The 25,272-nt window shown below is 41.9% G+C and overlaps 1 protein-coding gene across 1 annotated transcript in view; it reads right to left on the reverse strand.

Annotated features, from left to right (window-relative positions):
• Window positions 1-25,272, reverse strand: part of mast2 (microtubule associated serine/threonine kinase 2) — a 218,071-nt gene that overhangs the window by 17,758 nt on the left and 175,041 nt on the right. Inside the window, 11 exon segments of the mRNA XM_034237473.1 lie at window positions 1,467-1,632; window positions 2,015-2,147; window positions 2,423-2,561; window positions 2,643-2,851; window positions 3,119-3,216; window positions 3,997-4,064; window positions 4,153-4,285; window positions 6,959-7,060; window positions 13,176-13,385; window positions 13,689-13,764; window positions 23,693-23,847. Coding sequence (XP_034093364.1) covers window positions 1,467-1,632; window positions 2,015-2,147; window positions 2,423-2,561; window positions 2,643-2,851; window positions 3,119-3,216; window positions 3,997-4,064; window positions 4,153-4,285; window positions 6,959-7,060; window positions 13,176-13,385; window positions 13,689-13,764; window positions 23,693-23,847 — 1,489 coding nt within the window.

Consider the following 25,272-nt stretch of genomic DNA (forward strand, 5'->3'; position numbering starts at 1 on the left):
TGGCAGGAACTGGAACACGCTGTCGTATACGCCGATCCAGAGCATCCCAAACATGCTCAATGGGTGACATGTCCGGTGAGTATGCTGGCCATGCAAGAACTGGGATGTTTTCAGCAACATGAGGTGATGGTCGTGGATGAATGGCACAACAATGGGCCTCAGGATCTCGTCACGGTATCTCTGTGCATTCACAATGCCATCAATAAAATGCACCTGTGTTCGTCGTCCATAACATACGCCTGCCCATACCATAACCCCACCACCACCATGGGCCACTCGATTCACAACATTGACATCAGAAAACCGCTCACCCACACGACGCCACACACGCTGTCTGCCATCTGCCCTGAACAGTGAAAACCGGGATTCATCCGTGAAGAGAACACCTCTCCAACGTGCCAGACGCCATCGAATGTGAGCATTTGCCCACTCAAGTCGGTTACGACGACGAACCGGAGTCAAGTCGAGACCCCGATGAGGACGACGAGCATGCAGATGAGCTTCCCTGAGACGGTTTCTGACAGTTTGTGCAGAAATTCTTTGGTTATGCAAACCGATTGTTGCAGCAGCTGTCCGAGTGGCTGGTCTCAGACGATCTTGGAGGTGAACATGCTGGATGTGGAGGTCCTGGGCTGGTGTGGTTACACGTGGTCTGCGGTTGTGAGGCCGGTTGGATGTACTGCCAAATTCTCTGAAACGCCTTTGGAGACGGCTTATGGTAGAGAAATGAACATTCAATTCACGGGCAACAGCTCTGGTGGACATTCCTGCTGTCAGCATGCCAATTGCACACTCCCTCAAAACTTGCGACATCTGTGGCATTGTGCTGTGTGATAAAACTGAACATTTCAGAGTGGCCTTTTATTGTGGCCAGCCTAAGGCACACCTGTGCAATAATCATGCTGTCTAATCAGCATCTTGATATGCCACACCTGTGAGGTGCGATGGATTATCTCGGCAAAGGAGAAGTGCTCACTATCACAGATTTTTTCAGATTTGTGAACAATATTTGAGAGAAATGGTTATTTTGTGTTTATAGAAAATGTTTTAGATCTTTGAGTTCATCTCATGAAGAATGGGAGCAATAACAAAAGTGTTGCATTTATATTTTTGTTCAGTGTAGTTGTTCTAGCTTTCAAGCTAACTGCTTACATGCAGCAAGATTTGCCATAATTGATAAGAATTAGAATGCCTTTATTCGTCACACAGCAAATGTACAATACAGATATAAGGATTAAGGAGAATACTTTTATATAGCCGGTAACGTTAACGGATTATAAATACATTGTAAAGTGATAAGCATTAATTGAGCATAAATGTATTTTTGTACCAATCCAATCTGGATGCAAATTCCATTAAATTCTCTCTGAGATTTCTCCTGCTGTAAAGTGGCCGTCTACTGTTAATGCTGCTGAGTAAACCGATTGCACAAATGACAAAAAGAAAGTGGTGGTACAGCTACTCACCACTGATGACCTGACCAAACAGCTCCTCTGGTGTGTCTCCAAAGAAGGGAGCGCAGCCCACCAGGAACTCATACAGGATGACTCCCATGGCCCACCAGTCCACCGGCTTGCCGTAGCCCTGACGCAGAATCACCTCTGGGGCGATGTACTCTGGAGTGCCACACACCTGAAGGGGCATCAGCACACAGTCAAATCAGTCTGGGAAAAGCAGTTGTGAATATTATGGCAAAGCAAACTAATTAGATTGACATGATTTTGCAATATTTCTGGGAAAACCTGTGGAACTGTCATAATTACTGACAGTTTTATTATGGAGGAGGGAAATAAAGAGGTGCCTGTAACTTGTTGGCAAGCTAACTGCGTAAGCTCTCAGGCTAAAATAAATGTCTATGAGCTTTTTTACTTTCCTTTCAGCTGCAAGTTTGCCTTTTTATACAATCCTCACAAAACACACAAAAAACTGTAAGATATTTTAAAAAGCTGTCGCAAATGTCATTATTTTGCGCCTCAATACGACATAAAATAAAGGTGAACAAGTGAGCTGGTACCTGTTTATCAAGGAACTCTCTGGTGTCTTTCTCTATGTGTCCTTCATACATGTTTGTAGTCAAACTCATCAAACCGATCTTTGAGAGACCGAAGTCTGTCAGCTTAATGTGTCCCATGGACGTGATGAGAAGACTGCAGGAGAGAACAAGGAAAGATTATTTCCAAACATAAAAAAAGCCGATAAAGCCTCTAAAATACCATTACTTGAACTCATAACACTGAAATAGAACTCAGCATTACTTTCTTACAGTAGGTGTGGCATCCATATTCTTTAGCAAATACAACCATCTCTTAAACATATACATAAAAGAAAGGAGGAAGGTTTATTTACGAAATAATGAGAAAAAACATTTGGTAAAATATTGGCATTCAGTGGCAGTGTGCTGGTGTGTGTGTTTGTGTCTTACTTGTCAGGTTTGAGGTCTCTGTGTACGATGCCATAGTTGTGAAGATACTCTAATGCGAGGACGGTCTCTGCAAAGTACATCCGAGCCATGTCCACCGGCAGGGCTCCGATACTCTTCAGCAGCGTGGCGCAGTCTCCACCTACACAGGACGCTCCGCATTAAACACCACACAACCGCTACAAATGGCAACAGGATAAAGATATCACTAAACTGAGCTTACCCTCCACGTACTCCATCACCATGCAGAGGTGTCTTCTGGTCTCGAAGGAGCAGAACATGGAAACCACAAAGGGGTTCTCAGCAAACGTCAGGATGTCTCGCTCCACGAAGGCCTGTTGGATCTGGTTCCTCAGGATCAGGTTCTGCTTGTTGATCTTCTTCATGGCGAAACGCTGCCGGGTCTCCTTGTGACGCACCAGAAACACAGTGCTGCACAGGGGAAACACAGAGGTTACAGAATCAGAATTACATACAATGAATTTCCTTTGAGTGGATTGTGCATCAGACAGGCTCAGATTGTTATTTAAAATCCGACAACATTATGGAAAGGACCCTGAAGAGAAATAAAACACTTTTTGCTTAATGCAGTCTGTTTGTTATTTCGGTAAACCAAGTCATGCTGAGGGAATTTGTTGTAATGCAGCAATTAAATATTCATTTTAGAATATTGAAGATGTGAATATCATGCTGTCTCACCCGTAGGCTCCGTTGCTGATGAGCTTGATGTTTTCAAAGTCTTCCTCTCGGGGGGGTTTGGTCTTAGGAGGAGCTGGCGGGACGGTGGTGCTTTGACCCTGAAACACATCAGATATACATGAGACAAGTTCATAATTAATAAAGGGATGGAGAATGGGAGCATCCTTGTTTATTAGTGCTTTAACTGAGACTCATCCTCGAATATTTCCATTTGCCCTAAATAATTTAATGCATGTAAGAACATCTTTTACGAAAGAGTGTTTTAGAACTTAATGCTGACAGACATACAGTGGTGGATAGTAACAAAGTACATTTACTCAAGTACTGTACTTAAGTACAATTTGGAGGTACTGGTACTTTACCTGTGTATCTTCTACTCCACCACATTTTAGAAGCCAATATTGTACTTTTTAGTCCATTACATTTACTTAACAGCTTTTGTTGCTAGTTACTTTTTAGGTTATATTAATAGCGAATACAAAATATAAATCAATGTTTAAATAAACTTTTACATATATTTAAAGGTTAAGATATCCAGCAACAGTATATAAAGTTATTGAAATTAACTTTACATATACCAGTTGTGATAAAAACACATGAATAATCACAATAGTAACCCAGTAACTCAATATTTACGATTCTGAAATGGGCCATTAAGCATAAAGAGTACTTTAAGTGTTGGTACTTAAAGTATATTTCAATAAGGATACTTTAATACTTTTACTTAAGATTTTGAATGCAGGACTTTTACTTGTAACAAAGTACTTGTGTATAATGTAGTATTGCTACTTTTACATAAGTAACAAATCTGGGTACTTCGTCCACCACTGCAGACACAACACCTATTAAACGTGATAATGATATGATGAAGTACTCACATCCACTGACTCATCAGTCTCTGGGGTTTCTGGGTTCCCGCTGTCATAGCTGCTCAGCTGGGCCATTTCTACAGAGACACACAAGGATCAGTTACAAACTGAGACAGAAATATAATAACAAATAATAATAAAATGTTGAGTTTGAGAGTGCATTACCCTCCAGGGGGTCCCTGGTGAGGCCCAGCTGGCTGATGATGTAGCGGGGGATGTCCGTCTTGATGCCCTGGCCCTCTTTAGCATGGCCCTCTGCTGCCTCCAACAAGTGGTAGAACTCCTCAGGATCAAACTCCTGCAGGCAAGAGGGGAGGGGGGGGGGACAAAGGGAAAGGTTAAAAGGCAAATATTTAAGCTTGTGAAATAATTTGTTGCGTCACGTTTTAGTACCCCATTTTTAAATCTAGCTGGATTCAAGGCTTTTTATTTCGTTGTGATAAGATGAGATACTGGACAGCTGCATCATGTTGGCAAGTCAGTCTCTATGCTAACTTTCTTGAAAATTACAATTCTGAATTCTGACTTTAATCTAATAATTGAAATTAGTGTCGGATCTGGTGGCCCTAATCTTATTCCGTACCAGTGGTGGTGGTCTTAGACATTATAATTGTATTTTAAAGAGCATCTTTAATATCCTAATACTTGTCTCCTTAAGGCTTCAAGATGTGAAAGATGGCATTGAGCATGATCAAAGTTGCCAAGAATTGTCTTTTTGTTCATGAATTGTGATAACTCTCAGTCACTGCTTAATTGCTTAATAGAATAACAAGTAAACAACAAGTTTAACTTTTTCAATTAAAAAATATAGACCCATTTTTATTGCAATGAAAATCCTCTTATCAGTTTTTATATTTATCTCACGCCATTTTAGATTCTGAGCTGAACCTCCAAGCTAAAAGAAAAACAAAGACCACCACCGTACTGTTTGAGATGCATATATCGTCATTTCAGGCAATATCATTTCAGACTTTTCAAGGACCTGTGACGGGATAAGGACAAAGGAATGAGAGGAGGACGGACTTTTGTTCAATTTAACTCCTATGTTTTTTGACAAAGACATATAGACCACCGGTGTTCCCTCCTCACACACACACACATACATCATATACAGTATACATGTAAACACACAGCCCCTCCCCCTCCTCTATCTGTGTGCTTTCATTTGTAAAAACCCATCCTGTGTGGTGTCACAGCTTCAGCAGCATGTGATTAGTCAAAAGTACCAATGTCAGCACCAGGCATTCCACACCTCCGCTCTTCTCTTCTCTTTCCTCCCCTTTTCTCTCCTCCCTCACCCTCCCACTGCTCCTCCAATTACCCTTGTCTTCTACACTTGTTTGTTTTCCCCTCCCTTCCTTCTCTCCTTTCAGGGCTCACACAAGGTTATATTCACCTGTTAGGCCACAGATGTGCACCATCATAACACAAACTGATGGAGCTCTGCATGGTGGTAGGAGAAAGAGCCTCTGGTATTCATATACAAAACTGCGTGTGTGTGTGTGTGTGTGTGTGTGTGTGTGTGTGTGTGTGTGTGTGTGTGTGTGTGTGTGTGTGTGTGTGTGTGTGTGTGTGTGTGTGTGTGTGTGTGTGTGTGTGTGTGTGGTGTGTGTGTGAGTACATCAGGCTGATTTAAAATGCTCAGTGGAAGTCCATAAATGAATTTCTGTGGTTGAATCATTTCACAGCCGGGAGCAGGAAGCTCTAAATTGTTTATTAACCATGCGTGGAGTCAAGCTTTACAATATGAAAAAGCTATTTCCAGTTAATATTTATTTCATCGTAATCTTTCAAATGGACTAATTTACACCACAGTGCAGTCGTGTGATTACAATGTGAAACTACTCTATGCAGCTGGTGAGGATAACCAACCAGGGCCAGGCTGATTAAAGCACGTACGAAAACAAGACAAGACCATTTCTCCACTTAATCAAAATGACACAAGATAAAAATGAACATGTATGTCTAATTTACAATAAGGCTTACTTGTGTGTGTAATTGTGCTGTAAATATCCTCTTTTAGATGTTGCGCTTATTGATGGTTTAATCTAGCTTTTCTGCCTTTTGCATGAATCTATACATGTATGCTCATTATGATAAAAAATAACAAAATCATTATGTAAAAATATTCTCTTGCCTGATAAAGCCTATACTGTAGTTAGGGCAGGTTTTAAGCTTCCTTCCTCCTGGGTCCTAGATCTTATGCTATTTTTCTTGTTGTAATTTTCAATTTCAATTATAGTTTACATTTTTTCTTGTTATTTTAATATATTTTTGTCATTTGAATTCATGTTTGTTGATCTGTAAAGCATGCTGAGACAAAAATGTGTTGTGACATTGGGCTATATGAATATGATTGATTTGGTGCAAGTCCTACTGTATATACAAATTCAGGTATTACCTGTATTACACAAATAAATGTAAGTATTACATAGGAACAACTACTCTTGATATATATCTTGACTATCTTCTATCTATCGTATTGGCTATTTGGTGCTGGTGTATCATTGTGTAAGCCGCAGTTGGCCAATGTGGAGCTAACTTTTACTACAGTTTGTAGTTTATTCTGGAAAATCACATTTACAAGCTGATGAACTGCTTTTTGTGTTACCAGCTCCAGCTGTCAGATCAATGTAGTGCAATCAACTGTAAAAGGTTTTCCTCTGAAACGCAGCAAAAATATATTTATGAAGTAGAAGATCATCAATTAAGAGTATTAGAATCAATGAGGCATTAGAGAGATATCCTCTTACTTACAGTATTCCAGGCTTTATCAAAACCTGGCAGCTAAAATACCCACAATGCAAGTGACACTTTAGTCAGAGATTTCCATGCTAATGAAGTCTGGAGCCTGTAGTCTGTAGCAGTGGTGAGAAGCATGCTACAAAGTAAATGACAGACGTTGTGTGTGTTTTAATAATATGACCAGTCAGTGAATATGTGACATTCATCAACGGCGTGTTCCTCTCACCAGGCACTCCAGCAGACGCGCAGGTCGGGCGATGATGATCATCAGCTTCCTGACCAGTTGCGTGACAAAGGTAACCTCCACACTCTCTGAGCGCTCGTGAGCCTGGACACACAAAGACAATAACACAACAGTAGAAGAGTTAACATGGGAGAAACAGTTCACCTTCTTTTCATTCTTTATTCTCACATTTTTGTTTTCTTTTGAGAGATTTCACTTGTAATGAAAGTCCTTAAATTGCTTTTTTTAATGGAAGCTTTCGACATACAAATATCTATTCATTATTTTTAATCATATTTTAATCATTTATCACCACGAAAGCATGTTTGACCTTGAATCTGTGCAGAAAATGTGTCTTGTGTAGTGAAGGACAAACAGTTTGAGGACAAATGGTCATTGGAGTCCTTCCATCGGTGACACCTGAGAGGTAATCTAAATCAGAACGACCTCCGCCTCGCTTCCTGATATCCACCGTGAAATGTCTGTCAGTGTGTGGACAGAGCAATTTACCCAGAAATCCACTGGAAGCGCATCTGGAGCAAACGCTGATCCGCGGGAAGACATGGGCTGGAAGTAAAGAGTGTGTACGTGTTGGTGCGCAGAGTGGAAGCTGTAACAATTACAAACCACCCACTGTAAAACATGTTTCAATCTCAGGGTGGAAATGTGGGTGTGTGTGTGAAGGCAGCATGTATGTATGTACGTACGTACGTACGTACGTACGTACGGTGTATCTATAATGTATGTACTGTATGTGTGTGGCAGACAGGCTAACAGAGTGGAGGCAGGGTTCATAAACAAAGCATGGGCAGCTCGTGGCTGTTTGTCTAACAGAGCCATGCTGACAGACGCCCAGACCCCCTCCTGAATTATTCATATCTGTAATGAAAACTCAAGGGGGGGGGGTCTATATACTGTATGTGCATGCTAAATATGTATTAGGGTGAATATATGTAAGCGTGAAGGAGATAGAGTGTGTGTGTGTGTGTGTGTGTGTGTGTGTGTGTGTGTGTGTGTGTGTGTGTGTGTGTGTGTGTGTGTGTGTGTGTGTGTGTGTGTGTACGTGTGTGTGTGTGTGAGGTGAGTCTACAGGCCAGTGATCGGTAAGTAATGGACAGCTGAGAAATGGACCCCCACAGCGCAGCGGCTAATTAACCAGTCATAGTGTGTGTGTGTGTGTGTGTGTGTGTGTGTGTGTGTGTGTGTGTGTGTGTGTGTGTGTGTGACAGACTGTGTATTCAGTCTGCATGTCTAATGTGGAAGAGATTCCCTGGTGGGGTTAACCTATACAAAATGTGCTTCCACAGCTCATATGCATGTGTACTGTTTGATATCATCTGTAGATTTTACTTTATTACAAATATATTGTGTCGGCGCACATGGAATATATTATTACTCAGGATCCCTAATTTATTACTTATCATTGTTCATGTTAGTGTTTTATTGTTCCCGACTTTTAAGGCAATGTGTTCCATTATATTGGTCTTATTTGTTTGTCCACTTTGAGATCATTTTGTCTGTGATTTGCGATGTGGTTTATATTTGTTATTGGTGAATTTCTTTACATAATCATCTCCCACTTGGTAATCTAATAATTGGTCTTAAAAAATGTCCCCCATATTGATATTTAGGACACATTGTCTGATAAAGTGATAAACAAAAGTATAAAAATACAATTATAGCATTGAGAAAGATTTGTCATAGATTTCTATTGAATTCACGTTTGCACTTGATAGAACATTTTAAAAATTGAATATAATTGATAAGTTTTAGCCAATAAATGTAAGGTTTTTTTTGTCTTTAATTGTGTGACAGTTTATTTAAAACAAATATTTGTGGAAAACATTGGTTAGGTCCAAACCACAGAGAATTCAAAATATACTCATGCTTTTGGTTTCAACCAAACATTTTATACGGAAAAAAAACCTGTTAAGGTCAAGAGTGAACCTACTGTTACACAGAAAACATGCACAACATTCACGAAGATCGAGAAATTGTGTGCCATTGTTCTACAGGCTACTCTCATCCCCAGAGGTGACGTCACCTATTGTGGACCACACCCAGGAGCACTCATCACTTTCTCCAAGCAGGTGATGTTTCCACCTGAGTCCATCTAAGAGCCAATTAAAGCCAGATGTTTTCAGCTGTGTGTGATAAACATGCTGAGGGTTCAGAGTGAACCATCAACATATCGTGGTGACAGATCACCAGAGCTGAGTTTGCAATCTGCCTCTCCCTCGCCCTCAGGTGACCCACAGGGGTCTAACAGGGTCTCCCTGGGGTTCCAGCAAGGGATGGCCTGGATGCAGGTTGCCATAGTGACCGCCAGGCAGGTCACTACGGCCCCCCTCTGACAGGGATGGATGAGGGTAGATGAAGAGAAGACGTGCTGTGGTGAGAAGAGAGGGGCGGAGGAGATGGGGTGAAGGAGAGATTAAAGATGAGAGCAGGAGCAGAGGAGGACAGAAGGAGGAGAGGTGAGGAGGCCTCCTGCGAGCTCTGTAATGGGGTCATGACATGAGGAGAGGAAAAATAAATGGATGAATAAAGAAAAAGGATAAGGAAGAAGGACAAAGGCAAAGGACAGAGGCATGTCAGGAGCAGAAGTAGTGGACAGATACAAATGGACATTTCTTACAACTAAAACACCTGATAAGTGATCTTGGACAATGATGTGTGAGTCCTGTTCGTTTGGCATTGTCACAACAAGAACACTTCAGGGTTACAAACAAAGAGAGCCTAAGAAACATGGTTACAATTGATGTTTTTCCCAGTCAAAGGTAAAAGGGTCAGTCCACCCAAATCATTGACACCGTTTCTAGAAAGACAAGTGGACATCTTGTCACCTCCATCAAATAAATTCAATTCACTTCCATTAACTGACTGCTAATTCAGAACCATAGGGAATCAAGCCAAGGTTATCAATATGTGGCAGTAAATGGTTTTAATGTGTCAAGAGACTCTTTTCTTTCACTGTTTATACAGCAATGTGTGTGTTTGTTACAAAATCTCTGTGTGTCTGCATCTACAGGATTATTAGATTGAGGGTTAAGGTTATTATTTAAATGAATGGTTGGTTAATGTAACGCTCAGATAACATATCTATTTGATCTTATATACTATGATATATATAGTTACATTTTTTAAATGTAAAATAGATGTCCATATTATAACCCTTGAAGGAAACCAAGAGTGTCTTCATTGTCACTTGGTGAACTGCCCCTTTAAGCAACACCAGCATAAAATACTTTAGATCACTGTCCAGATATGGAAGGGTTGATCTGATGACGAAAACATCTGGATGACAAACAGATGTCACAACCAAGCAGTGAAGGCACCATTCATAAATCCTAATGACAGTTGCAGATCACCTAAAGACATTAAATGTTGTACACGTTTTTTCAGTATATTCTAAAAGGCATTTTGCCCATTTACTTCTTCATTATTAACTGATCCAAAAGTATACATCACACTGTCAGATCCACCAGTAGAACATCGCCTGATGACTCATTAAGAAGTCTGAATTATTAACCAGCTACAGACAAAAAACACCCACAGCAGCTGAATGATTACAAAAAGATTTAATAATTAATGTATTCGTCATCGACCTCTGAAACACACTTAATTATCTTTTGGAATATTTCAAATGCGGTAACAAGCTCAAAGAAGCTAATTTAGTTTCAACAAAAAAATTATACAAAATATCCGACACAAAGTTACAACCGACTGAAAACTAAAACGTGAACTATCAGCTCCAGAGGCATCAAATAAAGCCACCAAAAGCAGAACCAAAGCTGAGCAGAGAGTGATTTCGAAGTTTGCGTGAGTTGGTATGCTCTAACTTTTTATTAAACAGCATTCAAACTGAGAAGCTACAAGGCTTCTCATCAACGTAAACAAGACCGTAGTGCCGATAAAGCTTGATAGAATCAAACCGAGATGGACTCAACTGTAAAGTCTGCGTCTGCATCTTCTTCCTCATCCTCCTCCTCCTCCCAGCTGTGAGTGACCACCTTCCACTTGCTCCTCCTCAACACATCCTCCAACTCCTCCTCCTCCTCCAGCCTCCTCTGACACGAGATGCAAGACATGCTTCTGCCGAAAAGCCACAAAAAAACGAGGAATTCCCATAGACGACGCAGGCACAGAGGCTGTTTTCAAACCTCCGTCCACCTGCTTACAGCTCCATACTGTCCTCTGTCCACCTGCTGCTGTGCCACACGGCAACAAAAAAAGGACAAGGCCGCCTAATTGATGATGTCATCATCCACCCCGCATTGCAGCTTCAGCGTCTTCTCCAGATGTGCTCGAGTCCAGTTCCTCACACCCTCCAAAAGCATTCGAACAGGCTTCCACATCCACCTCCCTGCAAGCCCACGGGCCAATCAGAAACAGCGGAATCCCCTTGAAACCCCGCCCATCCCCAAAAAACCCTCCGACTGCACCTCCCTTACCCCTCCTGTTCGTCTGAGAGAGTCATCTGTCAGCCCTCGGTGACTGCTGGAGTGTGAAATTAAAATCGGGTAGGATGTGTGTGTGTGTGCGTGTTCGCCTGCATACATATATGTGTGTCTCTATGATGGAGGGATAGTTTGTGTGTGTGTGTGTCCCAGTAGAACAGAAGGTCAATAAGAGGCTGGTGGGAGTCATAATGTCGCCCCCCCCAGGCACTGGAACACTGAGCTAATAGAGATGTCACCACGGACAGACACATGTAAATAAATGTCTGCGTTCACACACAAAGAAACACAAAAACTGTCCGTAAAAACGTGTCAAGCTGTAAGTTGCAAAACAGAGGTATAATAAACGAAACGTGTGTGTGAGTGTGTGTAGGAATGTGATATAGCTGAAGGAGTTGTATGTGCCGTCCAGTCGTATGACATCACACGGCGCTGACAGTTGTAACTATGATGGGTGAACGAAGAAGCACGTCACGCCGTGAGTTGTTCCACGATGAACTGAGTGTGACCGGGAGGCTGCCATAGTCATGATGTCTTCATCCAGGACGGACTTTTCACACAGCGGCATTTGGACTTTTTATTATAGGGGTCGGTATAACAATATTCTAGGGAGTTTGCCACTGAATAGATTGGTTTGAGGCAGTTATCACGGTCAGTTAGTTGTATTGAGTTTTAAAGCAGATGTTTCATTTGAACCCAAGTCATTATTGATTTATTAGTGAAAGCTATTCTTCATATTGTCTGTTTGTACTTTAGGTTCAGCTAACCTGCACTGAATAAAAGTGGTATCAGCAGTTCATTGGAATTAATTAATTGGAAGTCAACAATTTGCATAATCCTTTCCAGGTACCTGCCCGTCAATTACCATTTATTTCTAGGAAATAATTAGAGAACTGCAGGGGCTGTTAAATATCATAAAACAAATTCTACTTTAAAATGAATGCTTTATGCACCATGAAAAGCATCTGCAGCAAGGACACAATGCTCTGCCTATGATAGATTTGGAAATTCGTCATCTAACATCTTCATCTGTTAGTGATGACGCCAAGATGATGCTGAGTCGTTAATATCTAAAATGTCAATGTTCTGCTATGAGAAAGGATTTATTGAGTGATTGTTGTAGATGGAACATGGGATGAGAGAATTAGGGAGTGATTTTGTAAACAGCCAAACAGTTTTGTTATTGAAGCACAGTATTAAGCACTTCCTTCATAGCATTGGCTTTCTGACATCCTTTAATAACCCAAAGCCAGCTTTATTGGTAATGGTTCAACTTAAAATAAAATCAATTATAGCTGCAGATGTCTTTATTGAATTCTTTCCACTTCCTCTTACTGAGTTTGTCTTTTAAATGTTGTTTTAATGCCTTTTATGGCTCAGGTAAAGCCCTTCTTATTGCCTTTGTGTTGCAATGGTGTTTCATAAATAAGCTTACCTTGACATTTAGCTATTCAAAATAAATAAATAAACTACATATATTATATATCAAATAAATGTGTTCTCTCCTCGAGTAATTAATTTGATATAAAACATTTATCTTAATTTTCTCGAATAAATATATTTTCTTTTTTTATGCGAAGGATATTAAACGTTTTGGATCTAGAAATCCAGTAGGAATGCAATCAAGTTTCAAGTGAGTTTATGGTAATTGTTCAAATAGGATACGGTTTCTTTATCCATTAACGTCACCTTTGAAATACGCTTTGCCTTCTTAAAACAAAGGTATCCGAGTGCAGGGCAGTGAATGTTTCTGGACTTACGTCTTGCAGCAGCTTCTCCAGGTTTTCCTGGAGCTCGTAGAAGTACCGGGAGGTGATGAGGCCCTCTCTGCTTTTCTCCAGGCAGTCTCTGGACAGCTCTATCAGCTGATGGTGGATGAAGCTCAGGACCCCGTCGGCCAGCGGGCAGACCTTATCGGGGGTCGAGGAGAAGAGCAGCTCAGCCAAACGCTCCTCCATTTGAGCCGTCGCCTGAGGGGAGGGGGCGGGCAATTAAAGGGGGGGACAAGGATGAGTCACATTAGAGATACGCGCAATCCAGACATATGGAGAGACTACGGTGACAAAAAACGTCATGTGCACAGGTTAATAAATAAAATCTCTTCTAACTAAATATTTTAAACAGAAAACATATATATACCTAAAAGCTAGACTTTCTTTTAATTGAGACCTTTAAAAGTACAAGTGATCAGTTGTAGAACAATACTGTCATGTTTATTTTTTTCATTAAAAAAGACTTAATTGTGTACTGGAAGTGTGTCTCCTTGTACAAACCTTGGGAAACCTCTCCTTGTACACATGGTTCATCATCACGATCTCATGGTCGAAGGAGATAGGTGAACGCCCGGGGCTGGAAACATACATAATAACACAGGTGAGTGGAGTCATTCAAGTTGGAATACCGCAAATCTGTTATTTTATTTTTAAAATATAAAATGAAAGTAGCTCATCATGAGAAACGATCACCACATCATCAAAGCTGAACTTTCACAATTATATTTGATCCCGGTTTTGCCAATAGGCCTGTGTAGAAAGGTGTATTATACTATATATTGAATTGTGCCTGGGGGGAGAAACTCAGCCAGAGAACAACTCTTAAGCTCCATGGGTAATTGTTTTAGTGCTAACTTTTATGTAATGAAAGGGGTGCCATATTGGAAAATCTTATACCTACAGTACTCTCATGGCGTCCCAATTTATATAAATTGACAAATGACTAAAGAAAAAAACATAATTCTTCTTCTTCTACTTTGTGCATAAGTATTATTTTTTACTGACATTTTGGAGAAATTCCTAATATTTGTACCTTCTGAGTTCCCTAAGAATGTTATATATAGAACAATCTTGAAAAAAATGCTCACAGCTATAGACTGTATAAAATACAAGCGGCCAACACCACGGCCTGTCAATCAGGATAGAGGCATAGCAATGCATGTCCCTCCCATGCTCTACCCTCATGTCTAAATATTGTAGTCTTGTGGTGGCACAAAACAAAGATGGCGCCGCCCAAAATCTAAAGTTGGCAACAGCTATCTATGCATATTGTAGCATTTAGCAGCAGTTACTGTTACCTTTGTTACACAGCAAGTACATGTCTTTAAATTAAGGAAACGGCCTTGGCGGAGGTCTTTCTCTTCTATGGTAATTACACTTGAGATAATAAGCCCTAGTTCTTCTGAAGGATACATCTTCTCCTACAGGAGGTAGTGCTGACCAGAATACATGATACACTCAGGATTGTCAGGTCACCCGGGCACAGTGGGAATAAAAGCTGGATGGTGGACCCACGCGCTAACGGGACCTCGGGGTCTTCATCATATGTGTGCCTTCAGCGGTGTAAACCAGAGGACCATGGCAACCTCTGGACTCACATGGCTGCACACACACAGAACGGCACAAAGGTAAGGCCTCGGGAGACCGCTGGACCCCGGATAGAATGTGTGTGAATGTGTGTGTGTGTGTGTGTGTGTGTGTGTGTGTGTGTGTGTGTGTAGCTGTCAGTAATAAACCGAGGCTGTCCACAACTCAGCTGCAGTGAGGGTCCGTCAGTTCTCAGGGGGGTTTCATGACCGGACAGACTGACAGTGATGTCTCCTTCAGTCTATACCCGCTCCAACAGAATATCAATCCATCAGTTTTTTACACAGTGGACTTCATCTCCTCTCTATTTTCCTCCTCATGGGACTCATCTTTTCCTGAAATTCTATCATACACATCGCCCCCCCCCCCCTTGTCCCCCCCCCGTCCACCTCCAACCATTCTCTACAATAGGACAAAATAGCGACACCAGCAATATCCTTGACCTTTCTATGTCTCTATGTCTTTCAGGAGAAAAGGGGATGACGACAGGTGACAGGAAGTGGCTGTTTGTGTGTGTGTGTGTGTGTGTGTGTGTGTGTGTGTGTGTGTGTGTGTGTGTGTGTGTGTGTGTGTATGTGTGTGTCATGGGAGAGAAATTTAATTCCAGACAATTTCAAGCTTTGTTAGCCTGCTGTATTATTCATTCCATCAATTTATGACTGTAAATATTTATTTCTAAATATTGCAGTTGCAATTTCAACATTTGGTACGCATACAAATAATCTTCATGTTAATAAATCATTGTGTGCCAAATTCTAGTCTCCATTTATTTTTAAATCTTCCAAGGTCAAATTGTTTATAAGAGAAAAAAAAAACAATGTTTTTGTGTTATAAAATTGTTTTTCGTTCTGTAAGTTTTTACAAGATACAGACATTGGTAGTAAGGAAATTACAAAAAAATAAACTATAATGAGAGCTATTTGGATTATCTCACCTCAACACAAACAACCCTTTCACATTAATTAATTAATTGTATATTTTCCTTCACATTTTTCCCCTGGTGTAAAACTCAAACCATTTTATGTAAAACAAATTGCTTGAGTTATTTTCTGAATTTCAAAAATATAAATTCAATATGAAAGCAGTGTTAATCAAAATAAATAATTCATACCACATAAAATACAAATAAATAAAGCCATAAAAATACCAAGGTATTTTACAGGCATTCCTAAAGAGTCACACAAATTGAGATTAAGAGGTGCTGGTAAAAGTAGAATGTTTTGTCTCCAGATGTCTTTACTAGTATGAGTCATCGACACACACACACACACACACACACACACACACACACACACACACCACACACACACACACACACACACCACACACACACCACACACACACACACACACACACACACACACACACACACACACACACACACACACACGACCAGTATGATGAGGTAATGCTTTGAGTCATCCATCGGCAGCTCGCAGTCCAATTACCAGCCTAATAGGAATGAGAGAAGCCTGAAAGTGACATACGAGGCAAACCTCATGGAGGCAGTTTATCATCATGCCTACACATACTGTGACAAGTCACCACACACACACACACACACACACACACACACACACACACACACACACACACACACACACACACACACACACACACACACACACACACACACACACACACACACACACACACACACACACACACACACACACACACACACACAGGTATACAGTACGTAGCTGAGCTCACATTATTCTTTTGTTTTCACCTGCTTTGTTGGGATCTTGATTTTGTTTATACTATATACTTCTGGATAAAAGTCCTTTGATGGCATCTTGACTTAAGATAAGATAAGATAAGATGGACCTGTATTAATCCCCGTGGGGAAATTCAATTGTTTAAACAGCAACCGGGTAAGAGTGAAAAACAAGATAGCACAGATTCACACGGATTAATACAATCAAAAATAAGATCAGCAATAAAAATAAAAATAATAATAGTTTTGGTTTATTTTGTCCAGGTTTTGAATGATATGCTTCTAAACACAACAATTAAAAGGTAGTTAATAGAATTTAGTTTGTGGTGATAACAGCATTGATAATTACACAAATATCTTCCACCTCAACACATTTTTTGTTTAATCTGTGTGTGTTTCTAATTGGGGAGAATAAAGTTTAAGTTATACAAAATATTGAAGTAAAACTAGAAAATTAAAGTGGTTTTGGTTATGAGTTTCTGCCTTGACAATTAAACTGAACAATTGCAGAAGCTCGAGAGACAAATTCCCTATGGTTTTATGGTAAGATTGTAACGTGAAATTAGAAAGGAAGTGTTGAGTTTGAATTTTCAGTAGCTCCTACAGATCCTACATCGATCGAAAGCACAGCCCTAATATACGGTGGCCGACAGGTGCAAACGTGCTACAACAACCCAAAACCCTTCTAATCGGAGAAACGCGCTGCAGTTTCAAAATTGATGCAAATACTTTTTTTTTTAACAAATGTGTCAAAACTAAGGCCGGGACTTTAACGCGTTAATTAAGATTAATTAATTACACAAAAATTAACGCATTTTAATCGCACTTATTTTTGCACCGCGGAACGTTTCTCACTGGATGAGTTTCAGGCGTACCGATTATACTGGAGCACCAACTAACGTTCATGACTTCAGACAACTACAAACCACAGTGAACAACAGTGGGAAATGTTGTTTTAAAAAACGGACGGATGGAAGCGTCGATAAGAGCACGGTTGTGTGCAAATTATGCAAAAAGAAATTCGCATATCACCGCAGCACATCAAGCCTCAAGTATCACCTCAATGCAAAACATATAGCAGCTAGCGTGGAAGCTAGCGTGGACGTTAGCCTCTTTTATCGCGTTCACACCAAAAAGAGCCGGTACTAAAATTAGTTCATGAGAACCTTTTTACCCCCACGGAAGTCCCTGATAGAGAGCAGAGAGCTGCTAGAGAGCAGGGACTTTCGTACGGCTCTCTTGTGAGAAAAGAGCTATATTTCTGATTGGCTGGGCGGATTGCCAACCACGCCCCGTAAAACTCCCAAAAAAGTGTTGTGAAGCCGCCATTTTATTATCCTCGCATTAGCATTATTAGCATTAGCCCAGCGCAGAAACGCAGAGAGACTAACTTATGGCAACACAAAATAAAACATGGGAGCGGTGGAGATGAGGAGGTGTCGGCGTTCTGGCGATTTACTCGGAAGGCTGCTGGGACTCCCAGCAGCTTCTACTGAAGCCAGTCCCCAACTCCGGGGACTTTGGGCGGCAGTATACGCCGTGAAGTGGTTTGCGGCCTGCCAGTAAACCCAAAGCAGAAGAAAGAAGAAAGAGTGACGTCAGCGGCTTCATTTGCCTAATCCTCCCCCAGGTTCAAAGAGTTCTCATGAACTAAATTCTCATGAACCTTTGTGGGAAAAGTACCGCAGTGTGAATGCGCCTATAGGTATACTAAAATCCATGTGAAAAAAATTGCTTCTCACTGTTCTTAGGTCAAATATTTATATGTGATTAAAAATGCGATTAATTTCGATTAATTAATTACAAAGCCTTTAATTAATTAGATTAATTTTTTTAATCGAGTCCCGGCCCTAGTCAAAACACATGCAAATACAGACAAATCTGTATCAACTTGATGAAACTGTATGACTGTAAAAGCAATGGAATGGTGTTTGCTCCTGTCGGTCACCATACTAGAAGCTTTTGAAATGAAAACAATATTTCCTGTTAAAAGAAGAAACTAAGAACGTCACTCTAAAGGCAAAAGAGAAAGTAGCTTTTTAATAATTTTTGTTAACTGACCTTTTCAACTAAGCACAGCTCAACTGTGCGCGCCCACACACACTCAACCTTTTGCTGATGGACGTCCATCACTGGGAGCTCTGAGGCCCTCAACTTTCAAACTCTCCTTTCATGTTCGTGTTACTTGAAAAATAAAAATCGATCAAAAGCCCTGGCAGCGTGCTCTGCCACCGGGCTCAGTAATTAAAGGTTAGCCTTGACAGAGATGGATTCAGTGCCAGAGGGTGTTATGTACATTCTTTAATTTCCACAGAATATCTTCTCCTCCTCTCTGTGTTATTCTCCTCGTCTGCTCGTGGCTGTGAGCCTGTTTTATTAAAATAAAGCTCCTGTACAGAGCCAGCTGCAGCGGAGGTCGGAGTGAATCCCCAGGATGAATAACACGAGAAACCCAGACAAAGGCTAATTAGAAAACGGCTATATTTCTACTGTAATGGGAAATAAAAATTGCCCCGCGGCAATCCCTGGGAAAAATGTCTTCGTCATTATTTTGAGAAACGACCTTGGAAACGAGGCTTGGGAGGAAGTTGTGAAGAGTACTTTTGTTTTAGTGTGGGGCAACAAGTTCAAAAGTGTGAGAAAAAACGGAAATATTAACAAAATAGAATAAAAGATTAAATCGCAACCCCAGGGTGTTTTATAAAATTGGATAATTAAAACATTGCTGGAAAGGCGTCTTCCTTTTCTTCCCCTAGCTAAGTGGTGATGTCACCTGTGACAAAAGGCATTCAAAATGCAAAAGAGCTTATTGGTAGGGAGGGTAATTGAAGTAAATCAGTCGAGACAGCCAATAAGATGGTGACGGTGAGGCGGGTGGGAGGAAGAGGTGAGGAGGGGGGAGAGGCTGCTGTGTATGTGTGTGTGTGTGTGTGTGTGTGTGTGTGTGGTGTGTGTGTGTGTGTGTGTGTGTGTGTGTGTGTGTGTGTGTGTGTGTGTGTGTGTGTGTGAAAAATAACATTGATGCTTCACAACTGAGGCGGGCGACTTGGGAAATGAGAGGCCTAATTGAGCGTGACAGAGAGCCGGCTAGAATGGGGATGAGGTGTGTGTGTGTGTGTGTGTATGTGGATGTGTGTGTGTGTGTGTGTGTGTGTGGGAATGTAATGAGTACTGTGATTGCATATGTACACCATAGAAATCTTTAAAGACATCTCTGTAACATCTCCTAAAAGCACAAAGCGGTGGGCCAAATTTGGTGGAATATGCTTTAATGTTCAAAAAGCTCTTTATTTTTCTCATACTGCCTGTGCTGCAGCACTTCTTTTCACCCTCTGTCTGAAACCAGAGCCTACTCTGCTCTGATCGGTTAGCTTGCCAGCTCTGTTGTGATTTGTCAACCGCTTAGAGATCCCCCTAAGCCCCATGTACAATGTGTTGGAGCGCTAGCCAATAGAAATGTGAGTGTTACATAGTGGAGTCACTGTGTTAATAGTAAACAAAGGAGTCCATGGATGTGTTTCCAAAAAGAGGGGGGGGGTGGAGTGTGTCTGAGAGAAACCCCCTCTTTAGGGAACTCTGGGATTTTAACCTTTGCAGCCCATTCACATGCAGAAAAACCTATATAACACACATCGGGAAAGGTAAAACCCCCCAAAACATAATAGGGCCTCTTTAATATAAAACAGAAACCAGAATTACCGCTTCGGGTTTGTTTTGTCTAAGATTACTGATATGTATGATAGAATAGAGAAAGTGGTTTTCCAGACAGGAAGTCAATGGGGTGCTTCAGCCTGTAACAGTTCATGGCACATTAATGATGGATGCATGTGGATCTAAAGAGTATGGTGGATGGTGGACTGACGGAGAGATAAGGGAGTGATAAGAGGTGATAGATACACTGTAGAAACTTAACTCAACGAGGATGAGATGGGGAGAATACAAATTAGGGAGAAAGTGTAAAATGATAAAAAAGGGTGACTGCCATCACTCACGGCGGAGTCGTAAAATTAGCATATAATTGTGCTCTGCAGCTCATTTTCATTTGTTCCCTCTCTCTTATACAGAGACACACTTGTTCCTCCCCCTGGGTCCAATCACCATCTCCTCTCCTCTCAGTCACTCACGTCATCCTCTTCACTACATTTTCCTCACACTAGTATCCTCATTAGGGGATTCTATCAACTCGGAACTGGATCCAAAAGTAAGCTGGTTAATAGAACCCGACCCCTAATCCTCAGTCTGCCCCTCAGTTGGTTATTTATCTGCACTTGCAGACAGTTTGCAGACGGCTCACTAAGAGCTTTTTAATGACACTCACTGCTGGAGGACTAATATGATGTCAGGCTTTCTGCTGAGGCTCATCCACCGTGCACATGAGGACCCGCAGCCGAAACACTTTCAAAGTCACCTCCAAGTTTATAAACTTCCTCGGAGTAATTAAAGCATTGTTTTGTGAGCTTTCATTGTATATCTGACAAAAGCTTACATATTTTAAAGGGTCCCTATTATGCTCATTTTCAGGTTTCATGTTTGCATTTTGTGCCTCAACTCGGACATGTCTCCTTGCTTTAATGTTCAAAAAGTTATTTATTTTTCTCATACTGCCTGTCCTGCAGCATCTCTTTTCACCCTCTGTCTGAAACCAGAGCCCAGTCTGCTCTGATTGGTTATCTGGCTGGCTCTGTTGTGATTGGTGAACCACTTATAGATGTCCTGTCTCTTAACCTAACATTAATCATGTACTATGTGTTGTAGCGCTAGCCAATAGAAGCACGAGAGTAACATAGTGATGTCACTATGTTATGGAAGTAAATAAAGGAGTCCAATAGAGGCTTCTCAGGAAGGGGGGGAGTGTGCGGAGGAGAAACACAGTACAGGTGAGGGAAGACCCGAAAAAGCATAATAGGTCCTTTTTAAGTTTCCTGTTCTCTAATTGTTCTCAACATCTCATTTTATGGTTTCCTAATTGTGTTCTATTGCCCAAGGAAGTTACTTAAGGACACAGGATGAGGGTGGATTACGTGAGAGGGCACTTATTTAAACACACACACTCACATACTGAGAGCCTGGTATCAATCTTCAAACACAGTGGGACTCTAATCAGATACACACCATGCGACTCACTCTCGCCTTCTTTCATCTCGGAGGATGAAAGAATCCAATACCTCGCGGTAAATAAATACAGATAAAGATGGGGGGGGGGCGGGGGAAGCTGCAGAGCAAGATATGGAGGTGAGACACCAAGTGTGGGTGAGGAGAGAAAACAAAGATGAGAATAAAGAAAAGTGTAAGGAAGGAAGGAAGGGTGACATACACAGGGCTGATAGGTGGTGAAAGGAGAGGGTGAAGTGAGTTCAATCTACACACAGACGGAGAATCGTAGAGAACATGAAGACATTTGAGCTGGAGACGGACGGAGAGAAACAACTGAAGGACAGACAGATCCACAGGTGAGTGTCAGTGATATAGACAGTGCACTTTCTCCTCGCTCACACATCAGAGGGGAGAGTATGACCTTTCTGGAGACTGACACACATACAAACACGCACACAACTAAGGGCATCGAGGCCTGTGTGTAAGGCAACTCAACTGGTCACTTATTTGTTCATATTCAGCCTTCAAACACTAAGGTTGGTTAAGCACGAGTCCAGTTATATTTCATGTTCGGTGTTATGTCAATGTCTTGGCCATCATTTGTATCATTTGGATAAGTGAATAACTCATGTGGCACATTTAAAAAGAATATACAAGCCAGGTTTTGTATGGCAGCAGCTATATACTTGTAGGCCACTTTATCATGTCAACCTGTTCAATGTAATGCAGACCAATATTGTTCTGCCATTGTTGTTCAATTTGGATTGACCTTGGCAGAGATATTGATTGATTTGTACATACATATGTTTGTTATTGAGGCTGTAGTGTGTAGTGGTGTTGAGTGCATTATAATATGAGATGTTTCTCATGTTTTGTCAAGCACATTTAGAAACATGAAGAGGAAAGAATATTACAAACTAATGTAAAAGATTATGCTTGCAATGAACTAGAGATGTTAAAGACCTGAGTTGCAGGATTAGGCTAGTCCGCTGAGTGCTCTAAATAAATACAATAATAAGGTTATTTCTATAATGTCCTCTGAAGACAGGCCAGCTCAAGAGTGTCAATATGAAATGAAGAGGGCCTGTCTGGTAGTCAATATGAAATGAAGAGGGTGATAACTTTCTACTTTGGATGTCTTTTGCACTTTGAGCAAACTGGATCCAACCCCTGTCTTGACTTGCAGTTCAAGGTTTAACTCATGCATAAAGTAATCACAGAGTCAAGCACTTCCAAACAAAACTCATAAGACCAGCATCTAAAACTGGGTTTCTGTACATTGTATGTTCTGTCTCTTCAATATTGCAATGCAGCAAAACAACAAACTTGTATGGTGCAAGTTGTGAATCAGAACGGTTAGCCGTGGCCTCCTACCCACCTTGTGAATGCTGGTCAAGCACAGCAGCAAATTCAGTGCAGGACTCATTCTTCAGAGAAATCTTTCCTGCCAGTGGCCATTCAACTTTTCAACTCCTCCCTCAAATATCAAACGCACTGAGGCAACAGACCGACTCCCTGGACTTATTTCACCCCTGTTAGCATCTATAACCACTACATGTATTTATAGCTCAACTCTGCAATACTGTCTAACCATAGAATAACTTAACTGTGCAATACTCTGCTTAAACCTGGCTTTAATGATATTCATAATGCACGACACAGTTAATCATGTAAAATCATCACTTATGCTACTCCTGCCCTTAAAAAATTAATCGTATGTTACATTTCTTTATTTAATAGTTTTTTTGAAAGCTCTTTATTTTTCTCATACGTGTTGCAGCACCTCTTTTCACCCTCTGTCTGAAACCAGAGCCCTGTCTGCTCTGATTGGTTAGCTGGCCGGCTCTGTTATTGTATGAATAGTTTAATGTTGTTATATATTTCCTCTCACTGATTACATGTTTTTATTCTACAATGGAGCAACAGTAACGTACCCTTAAACCCCCGCAGGGATCAATGAAGCACTTTTGATTCTTATTATTTAGAATCTTAATGGCCATTCCACATGTGTTTCCACTTTCAGCTGTGGTGACCTCTGCTCGCTGCAGTCAGGACTTTGCTCAGTGTTTGTGGTTAGATTGTAAACTGGTAACGCAGCTCCTACCTGAGGCTGCGGGAGCGCGGTCTCATGTTTGGGGAGCGGCGCCCCTCCTCGTCCGTGATGCTCTCGGAGCTGAAGTGTTTGGTGAGGAAGTGCAGCTCGTCCGGAGTGGGCTGGAAGGGCAGCTGGTGCAGCTTCTCCTGAGATGAACAGGAGGACTGTGAGAGGAGGAGCACAGAGGGAGCACAGATTACAACCAGCGCTGGAGCTACTGCGGGGCAGGATGGAGAGGAGAACACAGGGCAGGCAGGGAGCATTCAGCCCTGGAGCTACTGCGGGGCAGGATGGAGAGGAGAACACAGGGCATGCAGGGAGCATTCAGCCCTGGAGCTACTGTGGGGCAGGATGGAGAGGAGAACACAGGGCATGCAGGGAGCATTCAGCCCTGGAGCTACTGTGGGGCAGGATGGAGAGGAGAACACAGGGCATGCAGGGAGCATTCAGCCCTGGAGCTACTGTGGGGCAGGATGGAGAGGAGAACACAGGGCATGCAGGGAGCATTCAGCCCTGGAGCTACTGTGGGGCAGGATGGAGAGGAGAACACAGGGCATGCAGGGAGCATTCAGCCCTGGAGCTACTGTGGGGCAGGATGGAGAGGAGAACACAGGGCATGCAGGGAGCATTCAGCCCTGGAGCTACTGTGGGGCAGGATGGAGAGGAGAACACAGGGCATGCAGGGAGCATTCAGCCCTGGAGCTACTGTGGGGCAGGATGGAGAGGAGAACACAGGGCATGCAGGGAGCATTCAGCCCTGGAGCTACTGTGGGGCAGGATGGAGAGGAGAACACAGGGCATGCAGGGAGCATTCAGCCCTGGAGCTACTGTGGGGCAGGATGGAGAGGAGAACACAGGGCAGGCAGGGAGCATTCAGCCCTGGAGCTACTGTGGGGCAGGATGGAGAGGAGAACACAGGGCAGGCAGGGAGCATTCAGCCCTGGAGCTACTGCGGGGCAGGATGGAGAGGAGAACACAGGGCAGGCAGGGAGCATTCAGCCCTGGAGCTACTGCGGGGCAGGATGGAGAGGAGAACACAGGGCATGCAGGGAGCATTCAAAAGCGGGATGTGAGGCCTAGCTTTCAAAAAACTCAAAACACTTTTGACTTGTAAATATGATCTGAAGCCAAAGGAGTAATGGATGGGAGGCTGTGGTGCAGTGGATTAGTGTGTTGGTGTTGGGATCAGAGGGGCACAGGTTCAAACCCCACTGCAGTCAGTATGTCGTTGTGTCCCTGGGCAACACACTTCACCCCAAATTGCTCCTGTGTGGATTCACAGTATTGAGTATGTACGTCGCTTTGGATAAAAGCGTCTAACAAGTAACATGTAATGGATGACAATTGACTTTTATTGAGTTCTAGATAAAGAATTAAGCAGAGAGACCTGTCTTCCTGTGTTGGTATGCTAGCCACATTAGACAATGAATGTTAAAATATTAGTCCAGATAATAAACATTTCATATTTAACTTGATTCTGAAGATTTGTGTAAAACATGCACCCCCACATGGTGGAGACAAGGTCACTTTACAAAGTGCATTTTAATGTCATTGTATTGCACCTGCAGCCACAGAGAGAAGCGAATCTG

This window comes from Gymnodraco acuticeps, unplaced genomic scaffold (genome assembly GCF_902827175.1).
Source record: "Gymnodraco acuticeps unplaced genomic scaffold, fGymAcu1.1, whole genome shotgun sequence".
Taxonomy (NCBI): domain Eukaryota; kingdom Metazoa; phylum Chordata; class Actinopteri; order Perciformes; family Bathydraconidae; genus Gymnodraco; species Gymnodraco acuticeps.